The 27,575-nt window shown below is 58.5% G+C and overlaps 1 protein-coding gene across 1 annotated transcript; it reads right to left on the bottom strand.

The window, feature by feature from the left end:
- Positions 1-2,995: 2,995 nt before the first annotated feature.
- On the bottom strand, positions 2,996-26,044 carry SEMA7A (semaphorin 7A (John Milton Hagen blood group)). The gene is made up of 14 exons (XM_049613861.1): positions 25,812-26,044; positions 12,483-12,634; positions 11,903-11,944; positions 11,486-11,578; positions 11,179-11,263; positions 10,949-11,059; positions 10,153-10,292; positions 9,392-9,576; positions 8,439-8,547; positions 8,155-8,353; positions 5,603-5,730; positions 5,248-5,402; positions 4,983-5,044; positions 2,996-4,687 (listed from the first exon to the last, which is right to left on the bottom strand). The coding sequence occupies exons 1-14, from the start codon at positions 25,978-25,980 to the stop codon at positions 4,326-4,328; spliced, it is 1,992 nt and encodes a 663-aa protein (XP_049469818.1). The 5' UTR covers positions 25,981-26,044; the 3' UTR covers positions 2,996-4,325.
- Between the last annotated feature and the right edge of the window lie 1,531 nt (positions 26,045-27,575).

Here is a 27,575-nt window from a genome sequence, read left to right on the forward strand (position 1 = left end):
ATCAAAGGCCTTAGCTCTCAGGAGCTGGCACCAACAGTCATTCGGCCCCAGTTCCAGATACTCTCTCCTCTTTTATCTTGTTCATGGATTCAACAAGATGTGTTGCAGTCACTGTCCTAGGTGCTAGAGATGCCACTGTGACCCAAACTGACAAAAGTCTCCCGGCCTTCCTGGAGCTCACACTGCTCTAGCCAAGCCCACGACACTCCAGGCCCTTGCACACCCCAGGCTTTCACAAATCTTCCATTCTTCAGTGACTTCTCTACCCTAGGGAGTGCTACTCATCCCCTAAGGCCCACTCAAAACTTTCCCTGACCCCCATCCCACCATAGGTCGGGTACCTTCTTCCTAGGACCATCACTTGCACTTCCACCCTCCAGCCCCACTTCTGCCTCCCCTATCAGGCTGGGAGGGTCTCAGGGGCAGGTGCTATGCCTTCCATAGCCAGGACCCCAGGGTCGGATTCCAGCTGCACTCACCCGAAGGCTCCATCTGCCCCCTCCCCAACCCGCAGCTCAGGACCCAGCAGGCCTAGGCATTAGTGGTGCTGGTTGAGAGGATGGTTCAGGACTCCTCTGAAGTCGTTCTGAAATCCCTGCCTGAGATCGCCCTACTCCTGGCATTCGAGGGGAGAGATTCACAAGAGCAAAATCACAGTGTTTCCAGCAAAGGTGGGTAGGGGACTGAGGGTGATGAGGATAGAGAAGACAGGGGTGTGTGGGGCTGTAAATAGAGAGTCAAGGACATCAAGCAGCAGAGAAACTAGAAGGCAGTGATCTTTCCCCAAGGGAGACAGGAGGGGAGGGGGGCAGGGAGGCAGACACCCTGCTTCCCCCTTGCCTCCGCCTCCAGGGTAAACCTTAATGGCCCTGCAGTTATAAACGAGTCCCCCATTCCCTTCCCCAGGGGAGCTGAGCCTTGGTCTTTCACAGTCTCAACTCCCTATTTTGCCAGATCCCCTCTTCCCCTCTGGCGGCAGGAGGCGATGCACAGGAAAGAAGACAGAAAGACAGGCCTGGCTCCTGGCCCCAGCCCCTGGCCCCCAAGAGGCTGATGCTGGTGCCATGATATCAGGTGGATCTCCATGCTTCCAGGCCCAGCCGAATGGTCCTGATGGTCCACTGCCATCCAAGGCCCACTGTGCTTCTTGCCCATTGGGAGAAAACAGGACAAGAGGCTTGTGCCCCGCATGCCCCTCCCTGCCGGCTCATTTACATGGGATTTACACGGGCTCATTTCATGCCTCGATGCACACGGCTTCCTCCTTCCCTGGCCTCTGCCGGCACCTCTGTGGAGACAAAGGAGTGTGTTCTGTCCCTCAAGTCTTCTCCCCAAGGCCCATCCGGGCACCTAGAGCACCGCCACAGGAAAGAGGGATCCTACTGAAGTCCAAGAGGGCAGAAACCTCATTGGAGGTCACTCAGCAATCCAGGCAGGGCCAGGACTTGAACCCACACTTTCTCTACTTCCTGCTCCTGGAACCCACTCCTTCCTCCCTTTCCTCCACCGTGGGGTAGGTGGGCTTGCTGAGGGGGAAGCCCTGCCTCTACCTTTGCTTGGATGTGAGCTGGGAAAACAGACAAGGCCAAGATATAGACCCTGAGCTCCCTCCAAGACCGAGTTAATTGGTCTTAGAACCCAGAACTGTGTGCAAGAAAGGGCCCCACAGAAGCGCCGGCCCAGCCCCTTCTTCTTACACATAAGAAGAATGAGTCTCAGGGAAGGCAAGGTCTGCCCAGGACCACGAGGGTGACGGCAGACCCACGTCTCTACACCCAGCCCAGAGCTCTTCCAGATCCCCCCAAACTCCCAGACTCCTGGACCGAGCACCTGCTGTTGCCTTGGTCATTCTGGGAAGGCTGGGTATGGGGAGGAAAGAACCAGGCAGAATCTTCAGTGGGGGACTGGCCCAGGAAAGCACAGGGGAGGCTGACAGGGAGGGGGTGCCATGGGTGAGGGTGATTCCAGTTCTGCGGGTGTCCGCCAGAGCCACCCAGAGGCTGGGCTCAGACTCAGAGAGGGGAACTGCCCCAAATCTGCCACATTCCTCTTGCCAGCAGTTACTGTTCAGGAAAATCTCCCAGCAAACCCCAAAAGGTCTGGGTCCCGGCCACAGGGGTAGGCCAGAAAGGAACAAAGGGGAGGAGAGGCCTCTGGGGGATTGCAAGGCTCCTCTCCGCGTCCCTCCATCTAGCGCAGCCCCATTCCTGGTCCTGCCCTAGCCCACTACCTCCCTGAACAGCCTCCTAACTCCCCTCCCTGCCACTAACCCCATCCCTTCTCATGTACCCTTCCGAGTTCTGAAACCTACGCGCTTTACCTTGGAGGGAGCTCAAGTTTCTAAGGCACAGACCCCACCCCAGCCCTGGTCACTGCCCTGGGGGTTGAAAAGCCAAACTCTGGGGCTAGCACATAAACCCCACACCCCGCCACCAGTGTCCCCTTGCTCGCCAGCCTTCCCCTCTGCACATATGCCCTGCCTGGCAGGCCAGCCTGGAGGAAGTACCTCGTCCCCACTCAGGCACCACCTGCCGCCACCCTCCGGCTTCCCGCACACACACTTCTATCACCACACATTTATCCCATCGGGTCTCATTTGATCAGCTCTCCCTCCCAGCGTGGGCCCCCTGAAGGCAGGAAGGCCTGAGGCGGTTTCTAGCCTGGCTAGGCCAGGCCTCTCAGGGGAAGTGGTGGGAGGTAGAGGCAGGGGGGTGGAGGTGGGGGTGGGGTGGGGTGGGGAGAAAGGCCAGCTCCCCAGGTATGAACAGAGGAGCTGGCGTGCAGAAGCCGCCTGGCTTCCCGTCAACAGCTTTGCAGGCAGCACACCACGGCCCAGGAGATGTGGGTGCACACCCCACCCCTGTCTCTCGCTAGCTAGGTCTCTAAGGGCAGAAACAGCGAGTGTGTGTGATGAGGAGGTGGCGAGTCATAAACAGGAGCCCCCCACCCTTGTCCCCCAACCGGGATGGCTTTACAAGCAAGAAGCAGGCACAGGTAAATAAATAGCTTGTTTATTAGTAATATGTTACATTATTAAAGTGCATTGAGAAGAGATGCAGGGGCCAAAGCTGGAAGGCCGCCGGCCCCAGGCCCTGCCCTGGGCTGGCCAGACACAGCCAGAGAAGGGCCCAGCTCTCTGTTGAAATCCACGGACAGGGCTGGGGGCAGAGCCGTGCACCTGGAGAGCTTGGCCCAGGCTGTCCCCACCGGAATTCACAGTTTAGCCTAAGTTATAACATGTCCTGAGCTGAAGGTGGGAGACTAGGAGCATGGAAGCACAGCCCCTGGGGAAGGGGGCTGAGGGGAGGGGAGGGGGCCCCCCCGCCCCCCAGCCCCCAATGCCAAGGGCAGAGTCCTGGAACCTCCCCCTGAGGACCCGGCTCCTCCTTCTATATGAATGTGGTGAACCTAGGGCTCAGTTTCTCCTTCATTTTCCCCTGTCTCCCTCACCCGACCCCCTCCCATAACCGCCCCACACTGGGGACTGGGACCATGCCCCCCTCAGACTGGGATCCCAGGGCAGAGCCAGCTCATGCCACTCTCCTCGAACCCATGCCTGTCCCTAGACTCTTATCCCATCCCCGGAGCCTCAGACTGGGACCCCCCCCCACCCCAGCCCATTCCTTTCCCCAGTCCCTCCCTGTCCCACCCCACCCCCAGCATGTAGTTTTGGTATTTTCATACAGATGCAGTCAGAATTAGCTATACATGAAATAAGCCTAACATAAAAATAGAGCTTTTTCCGTCCTTCTGTCCGGAAAGCAAACATCCTTCAATAAACATGCAAGACGGCTGCCTAGTGGGACCCAGGGCTGGTGAGGGAGCCGTAGAAGGCAGCCCTGGGCCTACAAGAACAGCAGCTACCCCCAGCCATGGCAGGAGGGAGGAGGAGGGGGCAGTTTGCGTATAGAGAGTCCGATGGACTCGGGCCTCAGCCCCAAGGTCCAGAGCCTGGGGCCCAGCTTCCCTTTCCAAATCCCGTTCTGGCCCGTGGACTCTTGGGCTGGGAACATCACTGCATTTAGTCAAGTCTGAGGAGGAGTTTTTGAAAAGTAATCTCCAGAAGGTAAAATCTTAGGTCACCAATGCCCCAGCTTCACAGTCAGCGCCTTCACTCTGTGGCCCCCGCCACCCGTGCCCGCTCAGGCCCGGCAGCCGCCTGCGGCTGGCCATCTCCAGGCCTGGTGTCCTTCATCAGGTTATGCAGTCCCCCTGGAAGAAGCATCGGGCAAGGAGCTCGCCGGGCCCAGCCGGCTCTGGACGGGAAACTTTTCTAGTACCTCTGAGGCTGCAGGAGCCTGTGCCATGCCCAGCCCCAGGGGACCTTAGTGGACCAGCAGGCCGAGAGTGAGCGTGGGCAGGACGCCCAGCCAGAGGGAGGCGGCCAGGGCCCGGGCCCGACCCAGCAGGTGCTCGGCCATGGCGCCGTCATCGGGCAGCAACTCCCAGTGCTGAGCCTCACGGAGGTAGGAGCCCTCCTGGGCCTCGCAGTGGTAGTGGCCATACTGGCGGGCTGTGAGGTTCTCGATGAACAGGATGCAGTTGGGGCTCTGATGGCCCGGCTCGCAGCTCTGCTCCACGTTCTCCTCGTGGCGCCATGAGTAGGTGGCATGACGGGACTCCATGGGGCAGCTCAGGTAGTAACGAGAGTTCCGAGCCAGGGAAACCTTCTGCAGTGGGGCCCTGTCTGGAGCGGGACGGGGGAGGCAGCCGTGAGGAGAGGCCAAGGGCTCCCAGGGCAGACTGTATCCTCCTCTGCTGGCTGGGCCTCCAGGGCCAAGGCTTCTAAATGAACACAGTGCCAATCTCCTCCCCACTCTCCCCTGCCCCCTCTCAACAACCACCCTCCCATACGACAGGGCCCCCTCTCCAGGACTGTCCTGCCCCATCTGCCTGGGGCCCCCAGGGCCAGGCCATGTCTCTCTCAGACAGGGCTGTGCCACCCTCAGCAGACTGGGGCCCAGCAGGGCCAGATCAGGTACCTGGCTTTGGGTTGGGGCATTCTTTGTGTGGCTCAGCTGGATTAATGGACTGCAGCACCGGCCTGGAGTTGGAAGGGGAAGAGAAAGCTGAGTGGACAGGAGGCCTCGGGTCTGGCCCCCCATCCCTGTCCTCGTTCCCCACCCCCCCCCCCCCCCCACTCAGAGGAGGTTGTGGCCCAGCACCGAAGCCTCCTGCAGCCCACTGACGCGACCCCCACTCCTATGTCCACCTCCTCCCAGGAACAAGGGGTCCTGGCCAACGTACCCTTGGGAGCTGTAGATGGAGACACAGCGGCCCTGGTCCCAGCCACAGTAGGGGTCTCGGGCCATGAGGCAGCCATGACAGCCCCCGCCGTAGACCTCACACAGGTCCAGGGGCACCTGGCTCACCTCCCACTGGGAGCTCACATACAGCTTCCGCTAGAAGAAGAACACAACTCGGGTCAGGCCAGGGCCCCCAGCCCCAACAGAGTTCTAAGTCCCCAGGCTACCCTCCAGGCTCTGAGCCCTGGGGCCCAGAGGCTCTTAAAAGGACACGCAAATCACATGCAAAGGAGCTCTGTCCTCAGCTGGCCATCGCTGGGTAGCTCCATAGGATACAGTGGGGTGGGGAGGCTCACCCGCTCAGCGTCCAGCGACATGGCCTGGATGGCGGCCGGGTGGTGAAAGGGCTGGATCTCCATGATGTTGAAGGCAAGGCTGCGTTCCCGCTCCCCCGACTCCACCACCTTGTGGATGGTGCCCCTGTCTGTGGGCGAGGGGCAGAGGGTCAGCGGGCCGGTGGGCAGGAGATCCCCAGAGCCAGGCAGCCTCCCTCTAGGCTGCGCCAACCGGGATAGTCGGTGGAGGAGGGCTGGGAAGTCATGGCTCAGGCGAGGGTCACAGGACTGGGCTGGGGTGAAGCGGGGAGAGGGTGACTGGGAGCCTGAGGGCAGCTCTGAAAGCTTCCAAATCTGGGCCACAGAGGCCATCCCAGGAGGCCCAAGGCTCTACCAGTCCACAGGGGCACAGAGCCGACTGTCCTATAGGCACAGCCCTGAGAGCCTAAATCCTGTGGGTGGGAGCCCATGCGCATTAGCATTTCGGTTGTTGAATCCTCCACACCCTTAAGAGGTGGGTATTATCCTCCCAGTTCAAAAAGGAGGAAATGAGGCTCAGAAAGGCTGAGCAACTTGCTCAAGGTCACACAGGTGGTGACCAGAACCCAGAGGCATCAGAACCCCACCCCTCAGCTCCTTCTATGATTCCCCTGTTTCCTGGACTCTTTGGGGATGTTTTCTTTAAATAAACTTTTCATTTCGGAGTAATTTTAGCTTTACAGAAAAGCTGCAAAAATAGTACAGACTTCCCGAATACCCTTCACCCAGTTTCCCCTAACGTTACCGTCTTATGTAATTGTGGTACATTTGTCACAATGGAGCAATCGACACTGAGACATTACTATTACCTCAACTACAGACTTTATTTGGATTTCTTGGGTTTTTCCACTAATGTCCTTTGTCCGTTCCAGGATCCAATCCAGGACTCCACATTGTATTTAATCTTAGGGGATTTTTTTTTTTTAATTTTTATAAAATCTTAGATCTAAAAAGGGCCAGGCCGCCTGCCTCTGAGGCCACGCTCTCTCCATTCATACCTGTCAGGGACTAATGGGCATCCTGACCCCCGGGCCCTCCCGTTCCCACCTCACCCGCTGTCCCAGTTTCTAGAATAGCCTACCTCCCCCATTCCTCCCTCCCAATTTCCCAGGGCATCACTTGCCCCAAAAAAGCAGTCAGATGATGGGATGATTGCTTGCCTAGGATTCTCCTTTATGTGTCTATGGCCCCCCTCCGCAGGCTCTGAGATGTGGCCAGACGCTCCTCTGTCCTGACAAGCCCCCAGCCTTGCCACTGCCTTTGCACACACTGCCTGCTGCAGCCCCATAACTGCCTCCCACAGCTTCTCCCAAATGGGTGAGCCTCCTGCTCTCTGCAGAGGGCTCAGAAAGTTCTATTTCTCATCTGGCCCTAATCCTTCCTGCTGCAGGATCCAACATGGCATCTCTCCAATGGCCCTCACACCAAGACCTCATCACTCACGTGCGCTCACCTCCCAGGTCTGCAGGAAGGGAGCCCACAGCCAACCTGGCTTTCCTGGTCCTGGCTCCCATGCCTGTGTTGTATGACCCTTCCTATCCGACACCCCAATGCCCTGCCATCGCCTGGCTGACCACAGCGGCTAGCCCAGCTGCCGAGCAGAGCAAGGACAGGGGCCCATGGGTGCAGCCAGGATGAATGGAGGAGTAAAGAAGTGGGGTCTCAGGACCCAGAAGCCGGACCCCTTGGGGAATTCCTTTCCTGGAGGCCTCTAGGAGTCAAACAACCAATAAGGCCACCATGGCCCTGAGAAGGCCACAGAGTGAAACAATAGCAGGAAGCCACATTGACGGGGAGATGTGAATAACTGAGGGGTGGGTGCCTGAGGCCCTGACTGCTAGGCTCCTGGGGGGAGACACTGCCCTTTCTCACAGCACCACCACTCAGTCTCAAGGAAAGCCTGTGGCCCCACCAACACTGATCTCCATGCTTTCTCCCAGCAGCCCCCTTTGCCCACAGCCTGGGAGCAAGAAGCTACCAAAAACTCAGCTCAGAGCTGGCTCAGCAGAAAACTGCCCCCCGGGGAAGCCCCCTCTGTGGTCCTCTGCAAAGCCTCCGCTGTCTGGAAGCCCCTCCTCACGGCTCACTAAATTCTTGGCATCCCACATCAAATGTTTCCTCTCACCTGCATGGTCCCCAAGACAAGGAGAGAGTTTGATTTCCTCCTTCTGCCTAGCAGAGGCCCACAGGATCCCAGTGACCAGGTCCTTCCTCCTGACTTTCCATTTCTCTTCCTACCCCCTTCCCCGGGTCAGACATCTGGACCAAAGCTACGCCCAGCTTTGCTCGGTCTTGCTACATTTCTGCCTCTGAATCCCCACGCTTGTTCTCCTCCCATCCTAGGATACCCTCTCCTCTTCCCTTTGCCCCCACCTCCCCTCCACAGCCACACACACTGACACCTGACAGCTCCTGGTCACTCAATTCTTCCTTCCAAGTATAAAGTTCCAACCAGATGCCAGTGATATCATTCCCTATACGTTTCATATCCGTTTTTACAAAGCAGGCCAGAAGGTCCTGGGGTAGCCCCTCACCTGTGGTTAGGTAAAGCACGTGGAAGGTCTCCCCACGGCTGGCCTGCATGCGGTGGACAACCACTTTCTGGTAGTGGTACTTTGAGTGGAACAGTGGCGTCTTCAAAGGCCCCATGGGCTCTACTCTCTGTGCCACCTCAGGGTGACTGTCAGCCACCTGGAAGGTCTCCGTGGGTATGGGCTGCCGGTCTGGGAGACACTGGGCAAGGAGAACAGGTCCAGGTTAGTCAAGTGGCTGGGGGGGCGGGGCTGGGGCCTGGGCCACGGTGGGCGTCACAGCTTACCTTGCCAGGCCGAGGGTTGGGAAGGCTCGAATGGTAGCCCTTGAGTGAGGAAGTACGAAAGACCTTGTCAATGTCACCAAGGGAGTACACACAGACAGCTGAGTAGTTCCTGGGGGGACACAGAGACCGCCTCACTGGAGGGCCCAGGACCCACCCACCCTCATTCACCCAGGCCAGCCCAGCAAGCCCGGGGCCTGAGAGTTATGAAACACCAGAGAAGGAAGGAGGAAACGAGAGAGGAAGGGGGAAGGGAGAGAGGGAAGTTTAACCAAATTTCTCTCTGTCACAATCTAATCGCTCAACCTGTGGTCTGTCACAGAATCACTGAGTTCAGAGGCTAACCCCAGGGCAGGAGAAATCCCAACATACGCATTCCTGTTGGGTGATTCGCCAACCTCTCTGGACACAGCTAAAGCACACTGATGCCCAACAGGGCCACAGGCCCGTCCCCTTCCCAGCCTGGCTGGGTCTACCTGCCCAGGGGCAACAGAGCAAGGTTTTGGCCTCCCCACCCTGTCCCCCAACTCTCCTCAAAATCGCCTGACACCTTTGCCTGCCTTGTTTTCAATCAATGAGAGTGATTAAGAGGTGTGAATTATCAGGTGCAGGCAATGCCTGAGCAGGTGTGATAGCACCCAGCACCTAAGAGGCCTCAGCAGCCTCTTCCCAGCGCCCAGCACCCACTCTGAGCACATAGCTGGTGGACACACAGGCACAGGCGCAGTCACGAGCACGCACATGGCATGTGCGCGCACACCCGTCGTATACAGACTCACAAACACACCAGTGCACGCACCTCCCTGAGCACTGGCTATCCCCCACCCCATGCCCAGCAACGGCCCTGTCCCTTGAACCTGGAGTCCCCACTCGTGCCACATCAGCCTTCTCCTCAGCAGAGCCCAAGCCTCTTAACCAACGCCAGCTCCAGCCCCAGCCCCAGCATGGTCACTCACCAAGGGTTGGAGAAAACACCATAGACTCTCGTGTCCCTCCACTGGCCATTAGGGTCAGGGAGCAGAAAGACGTCCTGCAGCCTGTTGAAGTTCTTGTTGGTGGTGACATCGCTGCACACCAGCATGGCTTTCAGGAAGGTGTTCCACTTGGAGACCGACAGTGAACTCTCGCCGCCCTGGTCCCCCTGAAAGGGTGAGGAAGAGGAGGCCCTCAGCACCTGCCCACGCTGCTGCACACACCCGAGGCACCTGCCACCAGGAATGCCAGCGCCCAGGCTTCAGAGGAGGAAAGAGAGCTCTGAAAGGGGCCAGGACCTGCCAGGGGACAAGGCACAGGTGCCTCTCCTCTCAGGCCAGGTCCTTGGGCCAGGCTGCAGCCGATCCAGGGCACAGGGCCAGCAACGGGGACCTGCAGGGTAAGGGTGCCAGGTCCCCATAAGAACAGATTGGCACCTTCACACAGGTGAAACAAACACGTGTAAACACACGTTCATACTCACGAACACACTCAAACACATCCGGCATGAATACAGACATTTGCACACCACCACACATGCACGAGACCCCCTCTTTGCCCACGTACAGATGCACGGGCCTTCTCGTGCACGCACATTTGCTCCCACAATCCCACTCCCAGACTCACTTGCACATTTCACGCACTCCTTTATGGAAACACGTGTGCACACCTGACCCAGGCATGTATTCCCTTGCTCCTGTTCAGGCTCAGACACACACTCTTGCCCACTTGGCCACACACTCACCCTGCATAGCTGGGCCACACGGGACACATTGAGAGGAGCCTCGGGGTTCTTGTCGGGATTGTCCTCTCGGAAGAAGTAGTAGATCTTGTCATCATAGGCCTGGTCTTGGTGCACAATGGTAGCCTTGATGAACTGGGGGTCTGCCAGAGACACAGATGAATGGATGTGAGGCTGGGAGCCTGCCCAGAGGACCCATCCCGACTCTGCGCGCGCACACACACACACACACACACACACACACACACACCTAGTCTCTACAAACAAACCCAGAGCAAATCAGACCTAGACTAAAACTCAGAACATCAGGTCCAACAGCCCAAGGGGCCTGAGACTCTGCACCCCCACCCCACACTTGTTTTGCCCTCTTCCACAAAGATGTCATCGGCCCAGGAGCAATGACTTCATGCCTAGGGACTGGGGGGAGGTCCCTGGGGGCCCCTATGTCACTTCTGCCTAATTGGCAGAGCCCTAATGAGAAGGAGGAGGTGTGGCCCTGACATGAGCTCAGCAGAGGGATACGCTATGGCTCTTGGGGACCCCGTGCTGGGTCTGCAGCTTCCTCTGTTTTGCTCCCAATGTGTTGGACCCACCCTGCCTCCACACCATTGTCTCTGTTGGTCCCCTGCTCCCTTAAAGACAACCTCCTCAGCTCTGGGTACCTGCCCCCCGTTTCTTGAGCAGGCTGTGGCCCAGCAGCCCTTGGGGAGCCCTCCTATGGAAACTGAGGGCTCTCCATCTGCTGCCCTGGGCATTCACACCCCTTCAGCCCCCACAGCCCAGCCACAGCCCGACTCACTCTGCATAACGGTATCACTGGTATACAGCTCAATCTCGCCCTGGATGCGGCGGAACCGAGGGATCTTCCCGTTGAACTCCTGCTTCCGGATTGTGGAGTACACTTCGTCCCCTGGGCATGGTGGGAGGGGCATGGGTAAGGGCAGACAGCTCCTAGAAGTCCCTCCTCCGAACCTGGGCCACTGGACACAGAGCTGACCACCCTCCCCCAGCCCAAGGCAGCTGCCCTACCATCAAACAGAACCAGCGAGTTCTCATCTGGGCTGAAGGGGGCATAGCCTCTCTTTTCGCCAAGCGACTCCACGGTGCCGTTCACCTGGGGGAGACGAAGGAGGGTCAGACAGCACATGATGCCATGGCCACCGCTTCCTGTGGGCGCCAGCTTCCCAGCCACGATCCCCATCCTCCCAGGGATTTGATACAAAGTGAGGCCAGCCTCAGAGTCCCCCCCCCCCCAGCTCCTTCCCAACGTGGTGGGGGCAGAAGCCCACCCAGACGAGGGTGAGCTGACCAGGTGCACGGGGAGGGGCCTTCTCACCAGGCTCCAACAGCTGGGGCGCCGGGCATTGGTGCCACAGATGAGCAGCCCCTCACCCTTCCTCTCCAAGAGCGTGATGTAGTTCTCACAGTCCTGCCCGGGCAAAAGGGAAAGAGAGATGTTGGCTGGAGGCCCGGCAGGCCCAGCACTAGGACCCTCAGTCTTGGGGCAGGAGGCTTCGGATCTGAGCAGAGGAGGTGCCACTGACTCCAATGCCCCAAGAACAGCAAGGACACAGGGGCCTTGGTGAAGAAGCATGTCTCCCTTCAGAATTGGGAATCCTGGGGCAGGGCTACCTCTCTCCTCCCAGACTGTGGCTCCTGAGGCAGGGCCATGCCTCCTTCCCCAGACTCTCAGGGACTCCTGTCCCTTTTCCAAGGGGTCAGCCTCCCCTCTGTACTCTTCTCCCTCACTCACCCGCTTGTCCAGGCAGGACCCCTTCGTGGAGCCAATGTTCACCTGGAGGGGAGGGGAAAGCATTAGGCCATTCTGCCAAGGCAACATGCCTGTGTGTGCTTTCTATGCATCCTCAGGACGAGCTCGTTTTATAGATGAGCAACTAGGGTGAGTGATTTACCCAAGATCACACAGGCTATTTGCCCTGATACCCGAGCCAAAGCCCAGAGCTCACAGGCCAGCCCAGAGATCTCAGAAGATAGGGGCCATAGGGTTCTGGAGCCCTGGAGTCCTGACTGGGTCTCCCCCATCAGCACTACTCACTTGGCCTGGGAGGTTAGCTCCAGGCTTTTCTCCACACTACCCCAACACCCACACCAATCTGGACTACCTTTAGGGAGCCTCTCGCAGGGACCATATATGGAACATAATGGGGGGGAGACCTGTTCAGGAAGAGATGCTAGCTCCCCCGGATTCCCTGAGGCCCCTCACCAAGGACAGAGGGGAGATGAGAGAAATGGGGCGGGGAGGGAAGGAGGAAGGGGCTCAGCTCTGTCCCTGGAGCCAGCAGAGGGGTCCAGGCAGAGGGGTCTAGGCTCACCGTGCGCATGGAGGCATTCTTGCCCTCGGGGAAGTCGAAGAAATAGACCTTGCCACGTCCACCCACCCACACGGAGGAGCTGCCGGGCTCGTGGAAAAGCACCGTGTGAGGTTCAGCCAGGCCAAAGTCCACCCAGTCCTGCCCTGCGCGGCCTGAAGGGGAGGCAATTGGCAGAAACATTGAGGCTGGGCCCTGGACAGGAAGAACCCCAACCCTCCCCACCCTGCCAGGCGTATCAGCACCTGCATGGCAGCTAGTGTTTGGGTCTGGGCTGGGGCAGTACCAGGACTCAGAGCCACGAGTGGGAGAAGTGAGGGATCCCCTGCTGGGGTCCAGCAACCAGCTGTCCTCACCTCAAAGCCAAGGCCCCTGTCCTACAATATGTGTAACCTCAGGATGAGGGCAGGATTTAGGGACCCCTGGGGAGAAAAAAACACCGCCCACACTCACCACGCACATACACAGGCACACGCACACACAGTCGGCTCTTCCTGGGAAGCTGGGCTCTGGCAGGAGGAACCAGGGCTCCCCGTCTCTGCCGCCAGGACAGAGCAAGCAGCCACCTCCTTCCCCTGCAGGTAGCTGGGCCTCTAAGCAACCCACTTAGAGTCAAGGTTCCCAGGGATCACTTTGGTCAGAGCCCGAACCCCTCCTTTGGGAAGCCCTCTGCAACTCCTTCCCGCCCACCCAGCCCCTTAGTGAGCCGGTCAACTTAGATCAGAGCTAGAAAGGAATCTGAATGTCCACTCCTTCCCATGTTTACAGATGGGAAAATGGAAGTCCAGAAAGAGGCAGCCCAAGGTCACACGGTCGGTAGCAGGCGCTGAACTAGAGCCCACGCTGCTGCCCCCAACTGGGCTCTGTGGCCTGGCCTGCTCTGGTCTGGTTTCACAGGGCTGCCAGCTCACCCCGGTGGGGAGAGATCAGCCCTCTCTCCCCAGCAACTCCGGGACAGGGAGCCCTTCACAGGGCACAGTAAGCAGAAGGGCTGACCGGGACACTTTTGCCCAAAAAAGAAACTGTCTGTAGCCACTGCCTCCAGGGAGGAGACGTCTCATCTCCGGTGACATTGCTGAGGTTGTCCTGGTTGCAAGGCTAAATTACAGGGATGGGACAGCCTGTGGCTGTGCCCCCAGCAATCAGCCACAGCTAGCATCTCCCCACCTCTGACCAGCTCTAGGCCTCACCCCAGAGCGCGGCCTGACCACTGTTTATTCAGCTGCAGCAATTTCAGGAGCAGCCAGCTTACCCAAGACCCTGAAGCAGGATGCACCACAGCCCCACAGGAGAGGACAGCCATTTCCCTGAGTCTGTCCCCACCCCCGTGCGTTCTTGCTGCCAACCAGCCATTCCTACCGATTCTGCCTTCAAGGGGGGTGCACCCTGTGACCCATACCTTCGTTCCCTTTCCCTAAGCTACCTCCCTGCTCGGTCAAATCATCCCTGGAAGTGGGATATTCTCTGTCTTCACCTCAGCTGTGGTCTGGCTCACAGCACAGAGGCGGAAACTCGGCCCCTGGGGGGCACACTAGTCCAAGGTCACACCAAGAGGGAAGACAAGCTGCCTTATCCAGACAGTATTGGCTGGGGCGGGGGGGGGGGGGGGGGTACATTCAGAGAGATGCAACACCGTGGGCCACAGAGAAGTGCTGAGCTCACAGCTCTCAGGTTCCCCTGGCTCTCCTGGGGCACCCCACACACAGCCAGAGCAGCTCAGCACATCAGGCCTCATCGTACCCCAGGCTCACCCCTTCATCCCCAGCTGTGCAGGGCAGGGCTGAGACCCCAGCTCTGCACTGGGTTGTGGGGACGTGGTGCTGGCCAAGGCTCATGGCTGGCAGGTCTCAGCCCCCGGGCTCCCCCGCCTTTTCAGTTGGGGTAAAATTAAAGTGCTGGGGTCAGCTCTCTGGCTCCCCTTTTACCGGCAGCCAGCCAGAGATCCAGACGGTCTGCAGCCACCGCGCCCCCCCCCCCGCCCCCACTTCCCTAGCCAGCTATGGCCAGGGAAGGCTGCTTGTCTGCGTCTGGAGACAGGCTGGGCCCTGAGAGTCCAAGCCCCTGGAATCCTACCCCTCAAGCCACATTGGCCTCAGAGGAGGGGACTGCAAGGCCAATCACAGCTCTAGTGGTTGGGAAAGAGGCACCCGAGTGGCCCCTGAGGGACAGCTCTTGTCTGGGGGTCATGGTCCTGCCGTGGGGAATTTAGTCTGATGGGGGAAAGAAAGCCCTGCCCTGGGGAGTCAAGCCTGATGGGAGATGCATGGCCCAGCCCTGGAAAGCAAGGCCTGAGGGGGAGATCCGGCCCTACACCAAAATCCAGCCACAGAAGTGAGATGGCCACACCAAAGCAAGCCTCCCCAGATCTCATGCAAAACTGTTCTGGGACAGAACTCAGGACTGCTCACGAAGTACTTTTGAGGACACAATGGGAGGGAGGGTGAGGGCTGCCCGCAGCTGGGTGCAGCACCAGGCCCAGGGCAGTCCTGCACAGATCTGCAAGCCTGCGTCCCATTCCCTTTAAATCCTGGCTGCAGCAGCCGGGGTTGGGGGGAAGCAAGGGACTACTCGCCCCATTTTGCAGAAGAACAAACAGGGGCTGGCAGCATTGCCTCCCTTGACCCCCTGGCTCCTACCCCTCCCCAGTCTGCGCCTGGCGATGTGTATGGGGAGGACGGCACCAGCTCGAGGCCTTGGCCCATTCTCCACCCCTGCCCCAGCCTGGCTCCCGCACTGCCCGAGGCCCTCAAAGGGCCTGATTGTGCCCGGGAAGTGTCTGAGCGGCAGCAGCTCGATGAATACATGAAAGGAAGCTTTGTTCAGGTCACAGGAGCGGGGGCTGGGGGCTCAGGGGCAGGAGGGCTGCCTGGAAGTGAAGGCAGCACTAAGCCTTCACAGCCAGGACCCATGGCCCGATGGCACCATCACAGAGAGCTGGGTCAAGGAGGGGGCGGCATTCAAGGCTCCGCCCATGCAGGGGTTGAGCAAGCCCAGAGGTTGCCCCTAAAAAGACCCAGCCAAGTGAGCAAGTGTCACATCCTTAAATGCATCTTTTTGCTTCCCAGTGAATCCATAGGGCTGGGGGAGGCAGATCAAAGCTACATGGGTCAGGAACAGGCAGGAAGAGAATTCCAGACAAGGGAACCAGCTGAGCAAAGGTGGGGAGGCTGACTGAATGGGGGGTACATAGACCAAAAGGTCCAGAACGTGATGTGGAGGGGAGGTACGGAAGCCCAAGGATACTGCCCATCAGTCTCCACTGCTGCCTTCTCCTCCCTTGGAGCAGGGCTAGGGTTGCAGGGCCAAGCTGGGGAAACCTCCCCTCCTCCAGCATCCCCCACCTCCTTTCTCTCCCTGCCTGACCAGCCCCCTCTGCTTCCCATCCTGGATGTCTAAAAGGAGCACCGTCTGGCACCGTGTCTCCCCCCTCACTCCCCGGCCTGACGCATTAGTGGCTGACTAAGTGGTAGCTAAAAGCTCCCAGAATAACCAGGGGTTCAGGCAGGGGAGGGGGCTAGGGGCACATGGAGAGGGCATGGCCCCAAAGGTGGGCCAGGCACCCACCCCATCCTTTCTCCTTCTGGACCCTCAGAAAGCCCCCTGAGTCCCCTCCCTCCTCACAGTGGCAGGAGCTGCAAGGCCCAGCCCCGGCCAGAAAGGAGGGTCAAGGAGATAGCTGGGGGTGGGAGACAAGATGCTGTTGGCAAGAATCAGACCTGACTGCTCTTGGAGCCACCACCCTCCTACCGCAGTCCCAGTGGCCCATGGGCTGGGGCAAGTCCGGGGTTCACACGCGCTGAGTTTTCCTAAAGCAGGCTGGCCTGGAGAGGTACTGCTCCTCCTCTCCTTCACTCTGTGTGTTGTCACCATCTGGTCCCCACTGTCCCCATATCCTCATTGCCTATGAAAGACGGGGGCAGCCCAAGGGGACGGTAGAATTGGGGCTGGAATGTATGGGATGTTGCTGTCCATGAAGGGAGCAACAAGGCAGGGACAGCCTTCCAACCTGACCCACTGACCCAAAGGGCCTTGAATGCTAACCTCAGGGAGCCTTTTGAAAGTGGGCATTGAGGCAGGCTCTGAGAATGGCAGGAATGTGGGCACGCAGCAGGGAATGCCTGAGTCAGGCAGCCTGGGGGGCCAGGGCACGGAGCAGGAGCCAGGCCAACCTCTGACTGGGGACCCAGCCACATCCTCCCACGACGGCACCCCACCCTGCATTGTCAGGCCCACCTCACACCCTCGCATACCACACACGCGTGGCTGAGAAAGAGGAGGGAGTCCTCCTCCCCACATGCAGTCCAAGAATTAGCATGCAGCCTCTCCACCCTTTGCAACCCATACCCCACAGGTCAAGGTGGAAGAGAGAGGATCTGAACAATCACTGGGCTGAGAGGGCACAGAGGCCAGACACATGGCAAGGAGGGCAGAGGTAGGGCCAGGCTACAGCCCAGGGCTTCCGGTGCCCATCACCAGCTCCAGCCCTCCAGGACCACAGCCCGGACCTCCCTGAGAGCCTCTTGATTTACAAAACACTGTATATTGCTTCTTCCTACTTCCCTGGGTCATTTCCTGCTCCCCATCCTTCCCTCCCTGACCACCAGGTGAAAACTTGCTAACCTGATAACTGAAGGGAATCACCCACTCGCCCACTTTCCAGGTGAGCCCTGATCTCTCGGGAGCCTTTAGTAATCCAGGTCTCAAACCCTAAGGAGTGACTAATGGGGAAACTCAGCACTGCGTCAGATCAGCGGAGGGAAACTCTTCCACTGGGATGAGTGCAAATGAACAAGTGTTTCATCTCTGTTTCTCCAGATATGGCCAGGAATGAGGGCAGGAGAAGCCGTTCCTATCCACAAGCCCAGTTTCCAGGGTGGCCCCAGCCCATGCCAAGGAGCAGTGATGGTTGCTCTTGGAGATCTGGTAACACAGGACAGAGCAACGTTCCAGACAGCTGCCTGGCAGGCCCTTGAGGTGGTACTTAGCTCATGGCGGAGTGACAGGTCTGCCTGTCTTCATCAGCCATAGGAACAGTGAACTGTGTGCTGGGCTGAAGAGGCACATCCTCCCACCCACCAAGGTCAGCTGTGGTGGGGAGGGGAACATATCTCACGTGTGGGCTCAGCCCTGGCTCCAAGAAGCCTGTGCTCCCTTTGGAAGCCAGGTGGCTGATTGTGACCAGGGCCTTCCTGAGTTCAGTTTCCTTCTCTGTGAATTGAAGAGGTTGATACCTGCTACCATCTAGGTTTTATGACCCACTCATGGTTCTCAGGACAAATCACAAAACAGTCAGGGTTGAGTTCACAGGTCCTTTTGGGGAAGGTGGGATTATGAGTCCTGGAAAGGTCAGAGACAGCTTTTGGATGGAGGTGGGGGTAGCAGAAGAAGCCAACCTCACCTTCTGCCTCCATCAACTAGCCTGCCAAATTCCCCAACCACCCTGCAACGAAGGCAAGTCAAGTGTATGCACCCCCATTTTTTTAGTTTTTTATTTGAGAGAGAGAGAGTGGAGAGGAGCAGGGGGGAGGGGGGGGTGCGGAATCCCAAGCAGGCTCCATGTTGAGCATGGAGCCTGATGAGGGGCTCGATATGATGACCTGAGCTGACAAAATCAAGAGTCAGGCATTCAACCCACTGAGCCACCCAGGTGCCCCTGTACCATTTTATAGACAGGAAAACTAAGGCCTCTCCAAGCCGGCAAGGGCCATGTGCTCTCTGCACCACGCCGCTGTGCTCGAAGGGCCAGAGGCTTGGCTGGTGGGGAGACCAGCTGGGGCCAAGGCTTCAGGGGAAAGGGCAGTGTGGACAGCAAGCTGTGGGGGCGCCAGTCTGACACCAAAGCCTACGTGGAGCAGGGAGGAGGTTCCAAAGCCAGGGAAGTCAGGAAACCCAGGATGAACATCATGTCCTGTCCACCTTCCGCCTGCTCTTCAGCCCAGCAGGTTCCAAAAGCCCCAGAGTAAGGCTGAGGTCAACTATCCTTCAAAGGAGAGGATGGGCAGAGGCATAGGGCCTGCCCTTGGGCCCAGAGCCAGGGCAGAGGTGGGGGAGAGGGCAGAGATGGCTACATCACCCTAGCAGAGGGAGGCAGACACGATGGGAAGACTTGAGAAACAGAAGGTTCCCCAGCTTACTCTTAGCCTGGGCCAGTCGGGAGGGTGGGAGTGGGCAAAGAGCAAGGGCAGGCACCCAACAGAGCCAGTAAGGGAGAGCTGGCAGGGGCCGGCTGCCAGGGCTGCATTTCATCAGAAATCAGAATGTCAAAGGAGGAGAATGACAGTGATGGCAACAGTGATTTTCCTACCACCAAACTGTTCCACTGCATTTATTATGTGCCAGGCACTATTCTTAAGTGATTTGTAGATAAATTAGCTCACTTGGTCATCACTGAACTCTTAGAAGGTGGGATCTCTTACTACCCCCATTTTATAATGAGCTCAGCGAGACACAGAACTTGAGTAACCCGCCCAGGATCACACAGCTGTTAAGTGATGGAGGTTGACTCTCAGGCAGCTTGATTCCGGAATCTGTGCTTAAAGCACTGCGCTCCATAGAAGGGCCCTTGGAAGCTTCCAGGCCAGTGCCTCCCACACAAAAGAGAAGACTGGGGGGCAGAGAGGGTGGAGCCTGGTCAGAGGCCTCTTGACCCATGAAGGCCTGACCGCGATGCCCCAAAGAGAGTGTAAGAGCGTGGGCGTGCAGGCCCGAGGCACCAGGGATTAGGGGTGTGGGGTGGGGTGGTAGGGATCTGGGGGTGCAGCACAGCACTGAGTGCTGACCAGCATGACTAATTAGGAAGATAAATCTCTTGAGATCTCTACCCAAAATAGAAAGCACTGTCGAGCCTGAGGCAGACCACAGTGAAGGGCAGGATATGCTCATGAACCCTTCTTTATTACCTGTCCAGCCAGGTTCCTACCCAACCAGCACCAACCAAAAACACTCGCCTCCGCCCCTGACCCCTCAGGTCAAAAACCCACCATGACTCTCAACTGCCTACCCAGCAGGGCCCTCCCCCTCTACCTGGCAGTCAAGGCCCATCTCTACTCATCTCTGCCAAGGCTCTTTCCCTCCTCCGCACCTTTGCTTGTGCTCTCCTTTACCTTGATTGCCCTTTCCCCTTCTGTCTGTGCACATGGTCTTTCCTGTCCTTGAACACCTGGTCTCAACCTCCCTGGCTTTAGGAAGTGTTCCCTACTGCTCCAGCCCTCACTGCTCTGTCCTCCCTCTGACCTTGTGCTATATACCATCTGGCACACACCATCTTCTCTCAGATCACCTGTCTGGTGGGATTTCACCTGGACTGTGGGGTCCTGAAGGTGAAGTCCAGGCTTCCTCTCGCTCTGTGGGCCCCGGGCCAAGCCAAGGCCAGGGCTGGGCAAGTAGGGACAGTTTAGATAGTAGGGAGGGGCAGACTGGGGTAGTAGGCCACGTCGGAGGAACTAACATCTTGGATGAAGCTCCTGAGCCACTGGCAGCGTGCTTAGTTTATCACAGTGACCTTCCTTCCTCACCAGGCTGGCTCAGAGCCCTGGGCCCAGCAGATAAACAACATGAGTGGTTCTCTGCGCCCCACCTTGCCCCCACCACATACACCTGCCCTTCGCTCTCAGTCTGGATCTTCCTCTCACCCCACACTGACCTGTCCTGCTCTCATCTCCTGTCACAGTCCGTGGCTACACCTACAGGCTCCAGATCTCCCAGGTGCCCTCCTAACCAGGCAGCAGGCCCACCTCTCCAGGCACCTGTGTGCTCCCCAAGGGCAAACCCAGGCCTTCTCCTGCTCTCTCCCCTAGAGAAGCTGCACAGACCTAGGCACGGGGGCAGGTGCTGGCTGCCTCCACAGTGAGGGCTGCCCCTGAGGGTGTTAGCACAGAGCCCGAGCCCCTGACTAGAAGCAAGGGGTGCAGGAGGCAGGGTAGGATCAGCCTAATCCCAGGCTGCCGTGACAGTTAAACCCAGATTAGCCCGTGACACAGATCAACCTGCCCTCAAGACCTGAGGCCCAGCTGCCCTGAGGAAAAGACCAGAGGAGGCACATCAAGCTGGCCCAATCTAAAGTCCTGAAGGGAAGATGGTCATGGCCAGTGGGGCTCCTGGGAGCAGAAAGCACTGGGGCCGGAAGAGTCTGGGCTCAGCCGAGCTGGCCGAGGAGCAAAGTGCTCAGTGAGCCCCAAGCCTGGGGAAAGAGCATGTAGACAGACAGACAAGTGAAGGGAGGCCAATAGCTGAGGCCAAGAGCAGGCTTGGGCAGAAGATACAGTCCTGGTCCCAGCTCTGCCTATGTCATTGGGTGACCTTGGGCCAGTCTCTGTCATCTCTGGCCTCAGTTTCCCCATCTGTGGAACACGTCAGGGAACGTGTGGATCTCTGACATTTGTCTTCTGATGTCCTAAGCTCTGCCCCATCAGGCTGTGTGGGTTGGAGTCATTCAAGAAGTTTCCTTGGAGGAAGTGAGACAGAAATGACAGAAAGGAAGAGAATGGGGTGCTGGGACAGACGACAAGCAGGGCAGTGGCCCTGAGGCAGGAAAACATGGGCGCTGGGGAGCGGTGAGGAAAGATGTGTGGGAGACAAGGTAGGCATGGGGCCCGGCCACCACGCAGCACTGGGGAAAGCAGTTTCTCTGTCACTGTGTATTCGAGGTGAACTGTTCAGCGCATTAACGTGAAGGGATGGAGGGGCCTCATGGGGACAGACAGACGTGTCCAAAAAAGGAAACTAAGAGAAGGGGAAGCTTTCCGGCCCCCGAGCTGCCAACAGAGCAGAGGAAGTATGGTCAGTCTCTTGTGACATAGCCAGACGCCTATAGTGGCTGACATAAGGGACACGGGGCTGGGTGTGGAAGACAGGACATCAGCTAGGGCCTCAGCTGTCAACTGTAGGGCCACCCACTCCCACCACTGCCCTCTGCGGGCTGCTGGACCCCTTCCCCTGGCTGAAGCCTCAGCTTACCACCTGCACATTAGGGGTCCTGACCCGACCCTCCACAAAGAAGGGTACCCAGTTCTCCCTGCTTCTCCTGGGTGCCCAGAATTCTGCCCCACACCTGCCACGTCCCCTATGCCCAATGACCTACCCCTGCTAAGGTGACCTTCTCCTGGAAGGGAAAGCTGGTCAGAGGAAGGGCATGCTGCCCTCAGCAACAGGGCCTAGATCTTCCCCACAGGGAGAGTCTCTGGTGAGGAACAGGCTGTCTCATCGGCAGAACCTGGGCAGTCAGGAGTTAGGCAGAAAGCTCTGGTCTCCCTGGACCCAGCCTTGGCTTCCCATCAGGGAGCTAGGACACTCGGGAGGCCTTCCCTGCCAGATCCCTCTTCCTGCTGGCTGTGTAAGGTCAAATGGCTCACTTTAGATGTCCCCTCCTGCAAGAAACCTTCCTGGAGCCCCCAAGCCCTGGCTAACTCACGTCTCCCTCCTGGAGACACCCACTCAGCTCCTCTCCTCTCCCTGATCCTAGTTGCAAGTTTGTGAAATTATGTCACACCAGGTACTTCCTCCTGTCCCTCCCCTCCGAAGCTGGCTTCTACTTCTCCTGGCATCCCAACTTACCACCTCTCCGGGGAAGCCCTCCTTGATTGGGCAGACTGGGTTAGGTACCTCCTCAACCCCCATAGTTGCCCTTTGTTACAGGCCCTGCCACATTTTATTGTAACTGAAGGCTGACCTGCCTGTCTGCCTCCCCATCTACCCTGAGAAATCTACAAACTTGTCTACTTTCTCATCCCTGGGTCCCTAAGCCCTGCTCTGGGACCAATACAAGGTTGGCCCCAGCAAATGTCAAATATGCTAAATTACTATGTCCACCCTGGAGACCACAAACCAATGAGCCACTTCCTCCAGCTGATTCACAGCCTTCAGCTCACAAGAGAAAAAGATAGGAAAGAACACAGAACTCAAGGATTTCCCCTGACTTCCCAGGTTTCAATTTCTCCTCACCGCTAAGGTTTGAACTGGCCACCACAGCCTCTGCCCATCCCAGAGAATTCGTGCTCTGATAAATATAAGCTCCTCCCTCCTTCTGCCCACTTTGGACATTTGAGGAAACTGAGGCTCAGAAAAAGGCATGTACGTGCCCAAGGTCACACAAAAAACCAGGTCAGAGCTAGGACCAGAGTCAGGCTCCTGACCTCCCATCTCTTTTCTCCAAGCCGTATAGTCTTAAGCCCGTGCCAGCATCCACTCCACCCCAGCCTACTCTCAGAATCTTCACTATCCAGGACAGAGGGGCCACACAGCTTGGCAGGACGCTCCCGGTGACATCACCGTGCATCTCTCCCAGCTCTCCCAGCTTAGGAAACCCCCCTCTCCTCCTGGGAATTGCCCCCCTTCCCTGGTTCTGCAGAGGGAGTTCACCTTGAAGGTGATGAGCACATCTAAGTCCCCAAGGGGGCAAGGATTTCCACTGGAAATGCTGATGCTTGGGGAGCCCCAGCTGTGACCTCATCTCCTGGAGGAGGTGACAACAACCCCCTGCCCTGGGGAGTCGCCCCATAATGGCTCCCCCAGCAGCCACCAAGTCAACAATAACATCCTGTTGTTTAATTGGACAAGGGAGAGCCCAGAACCAGCTGGGCAGGTGGAGACTGGAGACTGGGCACTGTTTCTCTCGTTTCATGCTGGCTCACCTCTGATCTTGGGGGTCAGGACCTTCCTCGGCTTCTCCATCTCCTCCAAGCAGGATGGAACAGGAGAGGGGTGCACAGCTTACATAAGCATGCCAACACAATCTCCTCTAGCCCCTGCTTGCAGGGAGGTAAGGCTCACACCTGGCATCTGTGACCAGTTCATGTGTCAGTGATGCCCTCCGAGGACAATCTCCAGAGCCCTTCCTGATCTGGCAAGCTCTGAGGGTCAGAGACAGATGCAGAGTTCAAGGGAACCCAGCAGGTCAGTGCTGACACAGTCCTCTCTCTCCTGGCCAGGCCTTCATCAGGCTGAAGAGGCATCAGCCTTCCCAATAAGTGCAGGCTGGGAATCTCTCAGAACTCCCTGATTCTAATCTTTCCCTGAGGCTTAGGAGACCAAGCAACAAAAAATAAATGACAGAGAAGAACCCTCCGTATCCACTCCAGTCCTTGCACCTATCCTGGCTTAAAACTAAAACTCTAGTCTATGCTTCATTAAAAAAAACTGGCTCCAGAACTACCATTATCTTTGATCTAGTCATTCATGGAAGTCAATTCCCACACCACCCCAACCCCTGCAAGACAGGGACCTGGCCTACAGCAAAGGCTGGAGGGCCCTCTTCTCAGCCTACTCCCCTGTTTGCCCTGCCCAAACCCATTCCTGTCCGACTGCCATGTGTCACCCCACAGGAAATAGGAGACAGCTGTCAGCCAGGCATACCATCACCAGCTGGTGGGCCTGGGGGATAGGCGGATGGCAGGGTCCGTCTGGCCAGTGGGGCGCCTGGCACTGGTGCAGATGAGCAAAGACTGCCTTTGGACAAGATAGGTGAGGGGGTGGCAGATCCCAGTAGGGATCAATAGTGCATTATGAAGCAGAGGGCACGGCCAATGCGGGCCTCTGTGGTACAGTTGTGAACTGCGCGCAGGGGAGAGGTGGAGCTGGGCTGGGAGCCTTGCAAGTGGGTAAGAGGACTGAAAGCAGCTTTAAATAGCCCCAGGGTGGGGACTAAGTGCCCAAGATGTGGAGGTTCACATTAAGTGCTAAGATGTGGCTGCGCATTAAGTATAGGGGGAGGGGTCTTAGGAAGACTTGGGGCTAGGAACAAGCAGAGCCAAATGCAAGGGGTTGGGTGCAGGGGGGAGATTCCAGAACACTCAGATATGGCCATTTGCCCTTTTCAGAGTGCCCAAATGCTGTGCCGTCCAGGACAGCCAAGGGGACGGAGTCAAGGCAGGGATGCTGGCAATGCAGAGAAAGCCTGGGCTGGAGCTCATATGACTGAGGGGTGGGCAGGTGTCCACCATGAATAGGCGACCAGAGGTCCAGCTTCCTGCTCTACTCCTACCAGAAATACCTCTGGCTGGGTAGCAGAACTGGCCCCCAGAGTCCCTCCTTTATGGCCAAAAAATTGCCTAAATCCTCCTCCCCTCCCTAACTCAGAAATAGCACTGGTCCTATGCCAGATCAGAGCCCCCAGTTTGCACTGTGAGCTCACACACTGCGGAGTGACCTTGGGCAAGTCACATTCCCCCCGCTGCAGCTGCAGATCAGGCTACTTGTTTTGTGTGTGGGATTTTTTCCTCTCTCTGCTAAGAATACCTGCCCCAGATAATGCTCAGGCTCTGGCAATTCCTGCAAACCGCCTCAGGCATCAAAGGGCCCCCAGCAGGGCCAGACCAGACCAGTCCCCCAGTCCCCCAGCCCCCACTACGAGTCCACCACCACCACAGGGAGTCTGCAGTGCCGCCAAATTTGGAGGACAGAGCCCTGTCGGTCTAGGGGCGGGGAAGCATTTGTGTGCAATGCAGGGGAGGGGAGCTCAGTTCCTGGCAGCAGAAAGACTCAAACCCCACCTAAGCCGGCTTTCTGACCCATTGTACAGGGGTCTAAAGTGAGGCGCCCCTGGGGGAGACTCTGGTCCCCCAGTTCACATATCTATCGAGGCCTAAAAGCTGCACTCCCTCCCCAGATCCGCCACCTGGGGGTCCTAACGTCCGTGCCCCACCCAACGGGCACTGCCCCCCAAGCTGGCGCCGATTCCTGATGACAACTGCCACGTGCAGACAAGGGGGGAGCGGCCGGTCCTGGCATTGCAGAGGCAGCGCCCGGGTGCCCCAAGCCTCCGCACCGCACCTTGTCCCGGCTCGCCACTGGGTGTCCACCCCTTTACCCGGCCCGCGCTCGGGGCCGGGGCGGGGGCGGGGGCAGGCAGCGGGGTCTTTGTTCCCGCAGCCGGAGCGCAGCGGCGGCGGCAAGGGGTCCGCGCCCCCCTTGCCGGCCCAGCCTGCGCTGCGTGCGACAGCGGAGCCCGCAGCTCAAGAAGAGGAGACCTGGGTGGAGGTCCCGGCCGAAGAAAAGGTCCTGTACAGAGGTCCTAGCGCTGGAGGACCGAGAATGCCTCTCGGCCGAGAGAGGGGCCCTCTTCCTCCCCTGCGCCCCGGCGCTGCGGTTCCCGACTGGGGGCGGACTTGGAGCGACTTAGCCGGGGCTCCGGCCCCCGCCGCTCGCTCGCCGCAGCGTTACAGCCGCTCCAGCGTGCCAGCGCGCACACTCACATACTCACCCAGACCCACACGCTCCCCGCGGGGACAGCCCGGGACCCGCAGCGCAGCGCACGCACTCCCTCCGGTGCCGCACACTCTGCACCCACCCCGCGCGGCGTCCGTTCCCTTTCCCCACCGGCCGCACGGCGCCACCTACCTTTCCAGACAGCGGAGATGCGGGGTCCGCTCCTCGGGTGGCCTTGGGTGGCGGCGGCAGTCCAGAGCAGCAGCAGCAGCTGCAGCAGGAGCCAAGACCGAGCCAGCCGGCCGGGAACGCGGGCGCGCGGGGCGCCGAGGGAGGCGCATCCGGGCGGAGGCGGTGTCATCCCGCAGCCCGGGAGCGACAGCGGCGAGCAGCCGAGACTGAGCCAGCGCCCGATCGCAGGCTGCTCCCAGTGCAAGGAGGCGGAGTCAAATTCCTGACCCTCCCTCCCCGCTTCCCCACCCCGCAGCCTTTCTCGCCTCCCTGCTGCCCAAGGGGGGCGCAGTGCCCGCAACTAGGGAACCTTCGCCACCCTCTCTGGGGCAACTCCAAAGGGAGAACCCGGACCGCCAGGGACAAGACAGACGTGGACTTCTCTGATCGGTGGCAGGCCCTGTACCCTCTCTGGGCCTGAAATCCACTCCCCCATACCCCATGAAAGGGTTGGCCTAGAAGTCGGGAAGCATCTCTCCTAGGGCATGGACCAGGTAACTGCACTAATGGCCAGCTAAGTGGTTTGGCCCCTGAAAGCTGTGGTTCTCAGAGGACAGGCTAGCTTGAGTGTACACGGTTCCCTCGGAGACTATATGGAGGAGCAAGATGCTTTCCCCTGGGGGAAAACAGGCAGAGGAGTAGATGATCTGTGGGGAGCACTCAGCACCCCATCATTGCTCTGCCGTGAGAACGTGGAATTTTCATCTTGGCCTGACTCCCTCCCCTCTCCCTTCTCCTCCCTTTCCCAACCAGCAGCCTTCTGGGCTGCCTCCCCCCAGCCAGCTGGTGTATGCTCAGAAAATCCAAACTCATTTCCATGTGAGTGGAGGGGGATGTAATTAAGAAGTCCCCTTTCCCAAGTAGAGAGAGGGGAGCCTCCTGCATTCCCAGGACTCCTTGTCCTGGAGGCAGGGTCAGACCAGCTTTAGGGAGTCTCTGCCCCCAAAGCATATAGAGCTCAGCCAAGCAGGCAACCTGATGACTGAGTGATGATGCCCGGCAGGATCCAGACCCAGTCCCTCTGCAGTTGGGTGGACAGTCCAGGCAGTTCTGCCATCAGCTCATCCTCTTAGAGCCACGTGGCTGCCCTCTATAAGGGGGTCTCCTCTCCTCAGGCCAGAGAGCGCCCAGACTCTCCACCTCTGCTGTGCCTGAGGGAACCAGGGATGGGAATCCCACTTACCCAGGACTTACTGGATACCTCTCCCCAGGCAGGCTGGGTAGGGAGGACGTAGGAGGTAAGGACTGGGGAGAGGAGGCAGGGTGAGGAGGACGTAGCAGAGGTACACATGGGCCTCTAGGACCCACACGCCTAGCTGGACTTGATTTATACGCTTCAGATACCATCGAAGACGGATATAGGCTGCCCAGGCCTCAGCCCCGGCTCCAGCCTTTTGCCTTGTGCCATGGCCAGAAGAGTTTTCTTACCAGGAAGTTTTGCTGTACCATTCCATACTTTGTTTCCAGCTATCCCCTTCCTTCTTCCCTAAGGGCCCCAAGATACCCGAACAGGCCAAAAGGTGAAACCAGGATGCCTCTAGAGACCGGGCAGGACTAGGTTCCTGGGTAGGGCCAACAGCTTCCTGATGCCCAGAGTACAGTGCCCCAAAAAAGAGGGAGGCTATGAGCAAAGAGCCCCTCCCCAGGCCACACCCAAGCCCGTGGCCCTGAACCCAGCAGCATGTCCTTGCCCAGGCTCGTCTCCAGGACATACTCTCTCTCCAG

The sequence above is a fragment of the Panthera uncia genome, assembly GCF_023721935.1.
Source record: "Panthera uncia isolate 11264 chromosome B3 unlocalized genomic scaffold, Puncia_PCG_1.0 HiC_scaffold_1, whole genome shotgun sequence".
NCBI lineage: Eukaryota > Metazoa > Chordata > Mammalia > Carnivora > Felidae > Panthera > Panthera uncia.

Excerpts from the sequence above, each read along its gene's own strand:
- SEMA7A (XM_049613861.1), bottom strand. The coding sequence starts at position 25,980 with ATGACACCGCCTCCGCCCGGATGCGCCTCCCTCGGCGCCCCGCGCGCC. Across the intron at positions 11,264-11,485 it reads GCCCCAGCTGTTGGAGCCTG|GTGAACGGCACCGTGGAGTC; the intron begins GTGAGAAGGCCC and ends CGTCTCCCCCAG. Across the intron at positions 8,548-9,391 it reads GGTGTTTTCTCCAACCCTTG|GAACTACTCAGCTGTCTGTG; the intron begins GTGAGTGACCAT and ends GTGTCCCCCCAG.